General features: G+C 39.2%; 1 protein-coding gene across 4 annotated transcripts in view; it reads right to left on the bottom strand.

Annotated features, from left to right (window-relative positions):
- Positions 1-4,872: 4,872 nt before the first annotated feature.
- Positions 4,873-12,266, bottom strand: part of TDRD9 (tudor domain containing 9) — a 70,003-nt gene continuing 62,609 nt past the window's right edge. For all 4 annotated transcript variants that reach the window (XM_017729143.1, XM_017729141.1, XM_017729142.1 and 1 more), the window contains 7 exons: positions 11,994-12,064; positions 11,529-11,638; positions 11,269-11,362; positions 10,503-10,641; positions 9,312-9,421; positions 6,901-6,973; positions 4,873-5,673 (listed from right to left, as the gene is read on the bottom strand). In XM_017729143.1, the coding sequence (XP_017584632.1) occupies positions 5,578-5,673; positions 6,901-6,973; positions 9,312-9,421; positions 10,503-10,641; positions 11,269-11,362; positions 11,529-11,638; positions 11,994-12,064 (693 nt within the window). In that variant the 3' untranslated portion in view covers positions 4,873-5,577. The remainder of the gene's footprint in view (positions 5,674-6,900; positions 6,974-9,311; positions 9,422-10,502; positions 10,642-11,268; positions 11,363-11,528; positions 11,639-11,993; positions 12,065-12,266) is intronic.

Here is a 12,266-nt window from a genome sequence, read left to right as displayed (position 1 = left end):
AAATAAAAATGCTGTAGCCTCTGACTTGCTTCCTTGGTTCTGCAGCCTGCTTAGCTCATGCTTCACTCATCAACCCCAAAAACGCCTGCCTGCTGTGCCCTTGGGCACAGTGATCTCACTTTGCTGATGTTCCTTCCTGCTATGAGGAAATCACTTCCAAGGAACAGACTGGGAGGCAGTGTTTCTTTTCTTCTATTCATAGCTGTCTTAATCACAGTTTTTATTTTTCCCTGTGCGGTGTTCATTATGCTGGTTCACGAGTTTCTCAGCTCACCAATTCTGCATTCTGTTTGAACTCAGTCAAAATGCCAGCCTAAAGAACTCAATGTACTGGCTGAGCTTAAGTTACAATAACAATTATTAGAACAATATGACAGCCATCACAAGAAGTCATTAGAAACTGGGAGTCGGCAGGGAGACAGAAAGTTGCTTTGATGCTCGAAGATCTCTTTTCTTGTTTACAACGTAATTTTTCAACCTTGTATCTCAGAAATTCTCTGAAACAGAAGGGGTGCATTGTCAAATGTGGCTTCTTTGCTATATCCAGGGGATTAAGAGCCTTCCTACAAAATGCAATAAAAGCAGAATTGCTAAATCCAGGTTCTCTCCTACCTTTCTGAGGAGTGAGACCTACTGAAATGTTCAGTGAGGGAGACACAAATCATGCAAGTGCCAATTAACACAACCTGGATTCTGAGCTGCTCACAGTATCCCAACAGCATCAGAGCCTTACACAGCATCATGTACAGCCTTAAATGTGCAACCAGGAGTTCTGCAGAAGTTCACAATTGCTTATTTTGCTGAGGGTTAGAAAGAACCCTCCTGCTTTTCACAGGAGCCCTTCAAGTATTGTACTTTGAAAACTAGCTGGGTTCTAGACTGCCTTGAGCTTTTAGAAATTATGCTTAAGTGCAACTGTAAGGTGCTTGCTACAGCCCTTAATATTGGGTGTGTCTAGTTGGAATTCAAATTTTATTTTTATTTATTGCTATTTTACTAGCCACTGACCCAATTCAGAATTGCATACATAAAAGACCAGAGCCCTTGCTGTGATCTTATTATTCTGTCATTTAACACCTACAGCTGTGTTCTGTGACCTCTTGAAATACGTGCTGTGGAAGATACAGTCTGTATCAAGAATTTTAATAAAATCTTATCTATTTTCCTGTCCTTTAATAGTGGCCTTTCTGCCCTTATTAAAGACAGACCAAGAAAACCCCAGAGATACATATGCATCCTCTGTGCTGTTCATTTCCTGATTATACACTCTGTATTTTTGCTACTAACAGACCAAAAAGAGAACAAAGAGCTTTGTAAATGTTGAAATACTGCCAAGAGCTGTACCCTTCCTTTTTCAAGTACACATATCCAGGGAGAAAGGTACCCCTGGGTGTTTTATGCTCTGTTTAGGAAGAAAACAAAATGAGAGAAGTGAAATATTTAAAACCCCTCCACAGTTCTCCACATGGCATGAAAAACCAATACAGGAGGGGAAAAGAAGATCATCACAGTGGTGTGTTTGTGGAGCACCTGGGGCTTATCACTCTGACTGGCACAGAGAGAAGACAAGTTTCATAAGCATGACATGAAGAAGTTGTGAACTCATCTAACCATGAGTGATGAAGTTTTGACTGCAGTTTTTCAGAGCAAAAAGCAGCCTCTGCGCTTTTTGCAGCACAGGAGGAAATGAATGCCAGCATTTCAACCACACATTTCACCTCCCTCCTTCCCCTGAACCAAGTGGCACCCCACTGCTCTCTTTCCCCAGGGTGGCTCACTGTGAGGGAGGGAATTGCTGGGGTGAAGGAGTGAAGGCCATGACCCCTCAGGAAGGCTCATGGTGTGTGCAGCTCATTCCTGCCTAGCTCACCTTAACCCACTGCCCTCTCACCACTCCAATGGCAAAACCAGCAGTGAGCAGCAGCATCCCTCACTGAGCACCAGCACCCAAGCTCAGCTCTCTGCCCCCTTGCCCTGGGATCGAGAAACATCCACTAACTCATCCCTGTGCCAAGAAACATCTGCCAGGACTTCCCCATCACTCATGGGGATGTGAAGGGGCCGAGTCCCTCCCTTGAAAAGGGGATGTCTAGGAAGGTCCTGTCCTTGCCCAGGACGGAAGAGTTTTTTTAGCAACCACCTCTGTTACCCCAAGGGATTTAAGTCATAGATCTGGCAGATTAGACAGACACTCCCAGAGCTTGAGTGAAAGCTAAATATAGGAGCATCAGACAGGGACGACAAATACACCTACCCATGTAGCTCAGTGACTAAGAAAAGAGCAATTTATCTTCCAACAGATTCACCAGATCAGCTCCGAGCTTGCCTCTTCCCTCAACACTCCTCTGGAGGATTAATATGTCTCAGACATACCATCTTTGCCTCTCAGGTTTCTTTCATTTATTAACCTCTTTGGAGTTTCATCTGTTTTCCTCAAGGTTCTTTTACAGAAAGGAAACTCCAAGTCAAACTATATACACTGATGGTGGGTTTTTATTTTTCTGTTCAGTTCTATCCCTGTCCATGAGGTAGACAAACCCTGCTCTGTGTTACTCTGGTCCTTGAAAAACATGCTAATGACCTTTCCAAGGTCAGTTTAACTCCCATCTATGCCAACACCTGTATCCTGGTTTAAACCATGATTTTGTAATTTATCCTAATTCATGTGGCCTTTTTCTGACACTTTCATGCAGACTGACATTAAATTTAACCTGCTGGGACTGCACTCCTTGTGCCCTATAAAGTCACCATCCCTTTATTACTCAAATTCCATCCCTGGCATTCCTTTTCCTGGTAACTCAATTTTCTCTTTGCACTGTAAACAAAAGCTCTTGTAAAATCCATGGGCAAGCTTCCAGAATAGGTAGCTTAGGAGCCAAGAGCAGCACAACTGTGCTAGGAAAGGTCAAAGCAATGGACAGGACATACATGCACTCACCTGTACCTCCTAAAAATGCCATCCAGCTAAAAGAGGACAGTCCTGTTTTCTCTGGAAATGGATCACTTCACATTGACATCCACTCTCACCTTGATTTCCCCACTGGCACTCCCTGCAGAGAGCACAGCTGCCATGGTGCAGGTGGCCACAGGCTCAGCAGGACTCAGTTGGGTTCATTCAAACCACCCTAATCCCTACACACAGACTTTGTGGGGAAGGAATGTGGAATTTCCAACTGTGTTACACACCCTTTTCCATTTTGCTATTCATTGTAACAATGTGATTCTCCTGAAAGAACAGAGCTGAATCAGCTGAGGAATGAGGGGTGACTTTTCTGTAAAAGGATTAATGAACAATATTCTCCACCCATATACCTGCCATAAGGAAACACCTGGACAAGGACAGACACTAAAATGACTAAAAATAGACATTATTTCAGTATATTTTCTGAGGTTCTGGAATTTAGTAGGGTAAAGAATTCAAGTTCCTCCATTTTAACAGTTTCTGAAGGATCTGCCTTCCCTGGAGTTCAATTCATTCTTCTGTTTATGTTATTTCATTTCCATCAGAGCCCGTAGCAGTAAATTCCAAAATTAATTACATGCAATGGCAAAAAATCTCCTTTTCATTTAAAACTGTTATCAGGTGTCAATGTAGTTTTGGGGGGGACTTACGAATAATAGTCAATGCACATTGTTTCAGATTCTAGGAGCACCTGTCAGTACAGTTTGTCACTTTATCATTACTATTGCAGGCATTTAAGAGCATTATTCTGACCCTTTACAGATTCAAATATTTCCACCTTAAACTCAATGAAGAAGTACATAAATCACTAATAAATTATGGTAAGTGAAATCTCATTCTGCTCAATGTTGGTGAGCATCTGGAGATACAGCAAATCTTGACAAGCAGTCATGGCCTTTTTTTCTTATGGAAGTAGCCCCCAAAAGCCACAAAACTGAGTGGGCTCAGGTCCACAGCCACACAGACACTACTATTTTACAATACTTTCTTTCTCCAGTGCGAGAAACAAGTACTGTAAAACAGTATTACCCTTTGAGGGGGAAATCCTGAAGCTACTTACCTTAAACTTGTTCAAGCGACTGCAATGCTGTTGAAGCCTGTATCAAACAATAAAACACAACAGCTGCTTTTTAAATGTTAGTACTGTATATATTCTTCTGCAAATGTATGTCTCTCAGCAAGGCTGACTGGAAGGATGCTGTGCTTCCTTCAGGACTGTTCTCTCCCGTACCACAGCAGCCCCCAGCTGGTGGCAGCACAGTCACACACACAGACCCACACACGGAGAAACAGAGTTTCAAAATAAAAAAATTAAAAACCAGTGCTGCTTATGTGGAATGATTTCCATTATTTTTCTCATGCCTTTGTGCGTTGCCAAGTTTCCTTTTCATACAGAAACTCCCATCATTAATAGACAAAGCAAGATTTGAAATCCTGCCTGTTCCACTTGCCCCCCAAGGTGTTTAACAGGAACACTTAATTGGTGTACAACACCTGGCTGAGAAATACTCTTGTCTAAGCCACTTGAGATGCAATTTTTCTGTTAGACCTCTCTCACTAACTATTTTAATTCCCAAGGATCAGTAAAATGTGTCTAAGGAAGTAGTGCTCTAATAAACCACTGAAATTGCCTGTTACACAGTCATCCCTCTGTTTAATTACAGCTTCAAATGATTTATTTTAAGCATCCCCTTATTTTGCAAAAATCTGCCATTTCTTTATGGTGACCACTGATTCTCTGCCCTTCAGAGGGTGACTGGATATTACATAACCTCCAATGTTCACTGAGTGAACAGTGAAAATGAATACTCTTCCATATACTGACTGCTTTTGTATTAATGTATTTCTTGAATGCAATCATATACCATTAATAACTAAATTTAGCTTTTATTAAACGTGACCACACAAAGGAAGAGACAAAAACATTTTATTTAATTTCTTCATTTTATTCTGAAACCGCTGGCCTCATTTTTAGGAATAAAGATCTCCCAGGTAAAAATAAGATGAAAAGATGAAACAAAGTGCCATGAATCAGTAATTCAAAAGCATTCTTCTGCCATACAGGAAAATAAATCATGTTATATTTTGCTGTACAAAATAATTGATGAAAAAATTGTATCCAGTATATGAAGATATAGTTTGGATCAGAACATAATTTAGATCATCAGTTTCTTCTGACTTCTAGTTCTTGGTTAAGGAAAACCCCAAACCCCTTTGCTGCATATTTTTTAAAAGAACTAGTAAAAAAGAAAACAGGATAATGCAACTTGCAATTAAAGACAAAAAAAAGTCATGCCCCTTAATTTATGAGCTTTAAGACAGAAAATGAACAACTAAGCCTCGTTTGCTTCATCTTTCATGTATCTTGTGATAAACCTGTTTAGAAGTATTAAATGAAAATTGCATCCTGATTTACATCAGTTTCTTTTATGAATAAACTTTTCTACTCTAGGCCAGCAAACCTCAGCTTTTTCAGAAACACAGGAACATTTTCTAAACTGTTTTTCAGTACACTTGTACTCGTGTTAAGGAACAATCTTGCAAAACATGCATACAAGACAGAAGTAATTTTTAGACTAGTAATACCTCATCCTCTGAAAGAGTTCTAGAAATACTTAGTCATTCAACAAAACAAGCTTGTGGAGTTGATAAACAAAATTCCCTCTTTCAGGCTGCTTTTCAGACTCATCAATAATACGCTGAGAATCCACCTAGTCAAAAGAAGCAAGATGAAAGTCAGAATGCATTCTTAATGTCTTCCTATATAACACAGCTAAGAAGAAGTCTTGAAGAGTTCAAAGTTTTAAATCATACATTTCAGTTCCACACCACACACTGCAACGAAAGAGCCAGGGCTACAAAATGCTTTATCTCATGGTTTGCCTGAGTCAGAACACTATTCCACAGTCAGTTCGGAAGCATTACAGGTAGCATTTTATGATCTAAGATGTCCTGGGGATTCTTCAGATGCAGTGAAAAATCCTGATCCAAGGCCTACACATTTGGCTTGTTATAAAACACCAGCAGAAGTGAGTATATTATCTTCCTAAATCCAAGGATAACTGAACTAGAAATATGAAAATAGAAACACTTTGGCCTAAGGCAGTGTATCACAACACACTCTAAAACAAAGCCTTTTAGAAATAACTGCCCTTGGTGCTTGTTCTCTGTTGTCCCTCTTTACCAGGGGAACCAAACCCCTCCTTTCTGGGCCGCAGCGTGGGAGAGCCACCGGGAGGGTGTGTGTAGCAGTTTTACTCCTGCACTCACTAATTCCTCACCCCCTTTTAATTAAGAAACTGTAGTTCTTCTTCAGGAAATCCAGTGGCCTGCAGAGGCCCTTACAAAAAGAAAGGTGAGATTTCTAAGAGAATAGGAAGCTAGGAGAATTTTTTTATGAAACCTTCCCAGGTCTTGAGAAAACTGCCCTCTTGCCTGATCCCACCACATTTGTTCTAAAACAAGCTACATTTTTTTCTGTTTGCCTAGAAAGGAAAAGCCACCTCAAAGCACAGCAGCCCAAAACAAAACTAAAATGCACTGCGTTCAGGAAAATGTAGCTACAGCTGCTTAATAGAAAGAATAGAAAATTTTAACTTCCAACAAATGTGAAGTTGCCTTTACAATCTCTCTCAACTTAAAACCCATGGAGAGTTCTGCCTGAAAACACTAAATATTTATATACACAAAATTAAAAAACAAGCCACCCAACAACTAAACAGACTCTACAAAAATAGGGTATCAACAGACATTGGTGATTACATAAATGAAAGTTCTTAAGCTTTAATTTAACTCTGCAGTGCTTACGGTATTTTCAAATTCAATAAACAAAAAAGTCATCCTCCCAAAAGTTCTCCCTTTCAACACTCTTCACTAATTGTACTGGAGTACTCAAACTCCTCAAAAAAAAGTTTTAAAAGAAATCTTTATACCATTACCTGATTCCATGCATATTGCTTCTCATACCAGGTGGGATCAATTATGTCTCGAGGCTTTGATTTGCAGATTAAACTGAAATTACATAAAAATAGCCTTAACAAGTACACTTATATTTGGTTAATTATAAACACAAAGGATTTTTTTATAAAAGATACAAGCAGGTATTTACAAGGTGTCTGTGCTAAAGGGAATCTTAAATTTCCCTGTTAATCTAGTCTGATTTGTTCAGTTCTCTCTACTTTGCCCCTCCAGTGTAGTAAGTCAAAATACAAATTTTCACAGGGACATATAGTGTATCAGAATGTGGTTTCTTCTAAAGAAAATAATGAGTTGTTTTTGTTTTTTTTTAAAAAAGCACTAGAATTTGCAATTGTAATTTATTCCTTACGTTTTATGTATGCTTACTCACTGGAATGTATAATACAGCTATTTTTAGGGTATTTTGTTTTGCATGACAACTCAATTACTATAGTCTGTCTGCTCCAGTTATTTCCTCAAGCTGTGCAAAGTACAACAGTAGTAGACATTAATTAATTCTGTCTAGATGTGTTTTTCAAAACCTGATTTTAGTTTTATGTAGTGGTGACATGTTGTAAATACAATTAGCTTTTGAAAAATGGAAAACAGTTATGAAAGACTGTTCAGGCTGAATTTTTACCTGTGTACTTGTATTAATAAATGTTTTTTCCAAAACACAGAAAGTACAATTGGGAAAAAATATTCAAAACCAAGAAAGATTTTACACAAGGGAGAAGAAGAAATCATTTACAATAATGAGACTGTTTATTCCTTCAAATAAAACCATACAAAAATGAAATAAAATTTTAAATAAAAATAGCTGTAGGATTGTTGAAAGACAACCAATAAATGTACAAAAATTCCACGAGAGAAAAGGCTACCACAGAAGGGTATAAAATCCTGACGACAAAGAAGTCCAAGGGCTGATGAGAGTGGCCGAGTCAGGCAGCCAGTGCTGACTGAGCTGGGAACATGTCAGTGCCCAGGACCTGTGCCAAGGTCTGACCCTTCCCCTCCCAGCTGGCTGGAGATGTCTGAACAATCAGCCCAAAATAGGTGCCGAGACTGTAGCAAGTATTCACATGTCTGAACAAATAGCAGTGACATTTTTGTGCCTTCAATTTAGCATGTAAGTGTTGATGTCCCAGCATGAGCTGTTACTGTCACAGTCACCTCCAGAGGGGGGTTGTGGCTTTGCTTCTTTCTGCCTACCCATGTTCCTTGACTTCTCCATTGCTTGTGCTCTTTTAATTTCACTTCTAGTACCTCAAAAGGTAAGGCTGACTTGTTACTATGGAATGCACCTGAATTTTACTTGGAGTTTTGGAAATAGGAAGTATGGGTGCTTGCTTTAAACTGAAGGCAATGTAATAGGGGGTTTTTTCCACAGGTAAGAGAGCAGGTACTTTCAAAACCAAGAAACACCTGAAAAATCAACATAAATAGATGCTCTGATAATCTTTCTGGTAACCCTGGGTAAGAGCAGGGGTGTGATCTTTATCAGCACAAGGAACTGCCTAAAACTGACATCATGCAGTTACTTCAGCAAAGCTCTACCAGCAAAAAAAAAAAAAAGTTGTATTTCTTAGAGATGAGGCTGGTAAGAGTTAGGTTACGGACTCTGGACCAGAGCTCTTTTTAACATAGTTCAGTAGAGAGCCAGGTCAGGATGAGAAAATTCTCCTGATGATACAGAGAGCACTAAAATGCATGCTGAGTGTACAAACAACGGAAAACTTTTCACATTATGCTCAGCAGGGACAGACATTAGAAGGAGCTGCTCCTGGGATAGTTCATTGCACTCTTTCTCCCAAACTACAAGCTGAAAAAATTCTCCAGGCTGGCTGCACTGAATCACAATGGTCTTTTCAGAACCACTGCTTCACTTACAAGGAGAAGCTTGCTGGCAAAAAGGCAGATGGCCTTACTTAAGTTCCTAAACTGGCCTGAGACTTCGAATTCACTTGGCCAACACCTATTCTGCACAGGTCTACTGAGGGAGGAAAGGCAGCACACATAATTCAAATTTAATGTACAGGAAGAAAAAATTCTAAATCTTTCTGCACTGTTCTGCCATAGGATTCCATTAGCTTTGTCCTGGGTGCAAAAAACAAGGATACGTAAGAGCTGATTTCCTGCAGAACAGGTTTTATAGTCTAGGTTTTATGACTCCTAACTGATTGGGCTTCCCTGAAGAACCAGTGCTTCCACAAGAAGTCTATGGTTGTTTAGTATACTGCTTTATAAATAAACAAAGTAAATGAAAAACATCATTAAATGAGAGCATATATTATTTTTCCAAAGCCTAATCTGAGCTATGCTTCAAGCAAGCACTCATCTCATTTCTGCTGAGACTCTGAAACAGAAGATCTTATTTCTACAAAATGATTACCATAGAAGCTTCTGACGAATGTTTTCCTGCAGCTGTGCCACTTGCTCTTGTCCATAACACACTGCATGTTCACAGAGCAGCTTATTCATGGCTGTCCTCAGGCTGTTTATCTGTAAAACACCAGTGACAGAATATAAAGCACTTTAAACCAGCACAAGGTCTGCATCATATTACACTGACGTGAAGGTGGTCGTGGTACCCATATCACTGAACTTGAACTGGAATATTATTTGCATAAGCAAAAACATCCAAAGCTTCAGAAATGCTTCTTCCTGCAGTTGCACCTCTGGTGGTCAATGATGTTGGTATTTCAGCCACATGGTATCACAATTTTTAAGGTTACTCAGATATGCCATAAAACATACAGGCTACCACTTGCTTGGACTTTTTCCAACACAGAATTCCTTCTGTGAAAGTTTTAACAATTTTCTCTCTCTGTCCATAATTTTTCACATGTACAACAGCTCGGTGCTACCATTCTGGCTAAGGCATCATGAATACAGCCATCACACCAAGTCAGTACTTTCAGAAAGTAACAGCTTACAGATATGTGCACCAGCATGTCCACTGTGTCCTTGGAAAACCTCCAGGAACCACCCCAAGCACCTGCTTTGCACACAGACCTAACCAGGGCACATCCCTCACTGTCTCACACACATCAAACACAGCCACTGTCCTGCACAGCACAGGTTATGTACATGCTTCCCTCTGACAGGCCTCACTCTCTGAGCTGCAAAAGGCAGTAATGAGGAAGGCAGGGGCTTTATTGTTTGTTTGGCTGATCTGCTCTGAGAGACGTAGCTCGACACAGATGACTTACCAGAGCTATGAAATCAAACTGAAGCCTGAAAGGCAGCAGTGCTCTGCTTGTCAGTAAAAGCCATGACAATCCCAAGGACAAAATTAGTAAGTATTGACAACTGGTTACTGCAAAATTGATGACTGTATTCTGAAAAGGGTATAACATTCTATAATATTTTGTTTCAAGTGTAGGGAGGGGGAACTGCTTCTCCTGATAAAAATCCAAGATTACAAAAAGGGAGAACATTAAAAAACCCAAACAAAACCACAAAAAACCCAAACCCCGCAAGTCCAAACAAGCTTTTCTATTAATACTAAGAGTTAACAAGTTCAGATCCACTGACTTCTACTGCATTCCTACTGTAGTGAAAATTCTTATCCAAGTTTTACCTCTGTTATGTCTTCCAGTCCAAAATGCACATCAAATGTCAGCTCCATATCATTTGCCGGAAGCAGTGGAACCCCAGAAGTTTGACTCCAACCCAAACCACACAGAACACCAGTAAAATACTTCCCACTTTTATCAACTCTACAGGAGAAAGAAAGGAAACAGTCTCACCAAGAGATGAAGAAATAAAACTCTTATGAAGACATACTTAAATGAATTTGTCTAAGCCATGCAAAGCAAGACACATCTTTGAAAGAAGCTAAAACAATTGAGAGGCATACTGATTTTTAAAATACAGTGATGAAACAAAACTGAAGTTCTGGTTATAAAAACATATAAAACTTACCAAAAAATCATCCATAAGCAAAATAATGGAAAGCAACCTTCACTATGTTGAAATGACAGTCTACAAATACCACAATTTGAAGAAAACATAACAGTAATGCCATTGCCAGAACTTAGCTTTTACAAAAAATTACGTAAGTTCCTCTCCTCATGTAGACTTAACATGCCCAGTTTACACTCCACCTTCCCAAGCTTCCAGCACAACTGTCAGGAGCTGTAATGCCTTATCACGAGGGGAGACTCTGCAGCACCAATTCCCAAGTACATGAACAAGTTGTTTTACCTACATACTATACTGAAACTCGTAAAAAAATGCCAAAAAGGGAATATATAAAATGCTGAAAGCAAAGAAAATCTGTCAAAATTTTGTGAGGATCCTAAAGAAAATAATAGAAGAACTACCACTTTAAAATGCACAAATACCTGAGTTCTATTGCAGGAGCAAACAGCATACTGAGGAGTGCAAGCAGGCCATGAATAGGAGGCATCAAAGATGTTTCCCCTAAAATCACAGACCCTGGCACCAAAAGAAAAGAAAAATTTCAAATAGCTCCAAGGAGCATTTAATGAAAATGAAACCTCAAAAAGATGTAACATAGAACTCCAGTAACATTTTTACTCATAAAACTACTCTAAAACCAGAAGTCTAGAGAAACAACCCAAACATTGTTATTAGGCATTACCAGCTGCATTTACTGATACATCAGTGGCGACCAGCAACTGCTGAAAGCAATCTTCTGCATCATCATGGACAACAATGGAGTTTATGCTCTCCCTATGTATGAGAACATCTCTGGAGAAGAAATATTTTCAACATTAAAAAACCCCCAAAACTCATACAAACATGTAAATAAAAAATAATTTTCAATTCACAACACAAACTCAAAATAGCTGTTTACTGTTAGCAGATTTAGACGACAGTTAATAAATAATCTCTTTGTGAGACAATAATGCACCTTAAAACTACTCTTAAGATTTCAAATAGTAATAGTGTGTGTATTAATGCAATTCAGGCCTGACTACTTCAGTCTTCTCAATGAATAAAAATTCAGTGAAAATCTGTAGGAGTCACTAGGTGGTTTTTGCTGATTTATTGGGAGTAACAGCTAAAAACATGACTCTACTTTACAGTAAAAGTTTTCTCATACCTGAATTGGGATACTTTGGTCAGACTGTAGCATTTCAGCTGATAAGGACTGAACGGCCCAAAAACTGTCACCTTCAAAAAAGGGAGAGACAAATTCTATTCTAGTTAGCTAGCACCTGGATGTCTTCCAATCAGAATGCTTTTAATTTAAAGTAAAGCCAAACACATTTCAGCATGCACTGAGCCAGCTGAGTTGCTAAATTGGTAAAATGGCATTTTCATTTCACTCATCTATAGCAAACTTTGCTTGTTGAGGCACCTTATCTAAAATTAC

Source organism: Corvus brachyrhynchos, unplaced genomic scaffold (assembly GCF_000691975.1).
Source record: "Corvus brachyrhynchos isolate BGI_N302 unplaced genomic scaffold, ASM69197v1 scaffold1, whole genome shotgun sequence".
NCBI classification, from domain to species: domain Eukaryota; kingdom Metazoa; phylum Chordata; class Aves; order Passeriformes; family Corvidae; genus Corvus; species Corvus brachyrhynchos.
Note: the sequence above shows the minus strand (reverse complement) of the source record. Positions and strands in the feature narration are given on the sequence as shown.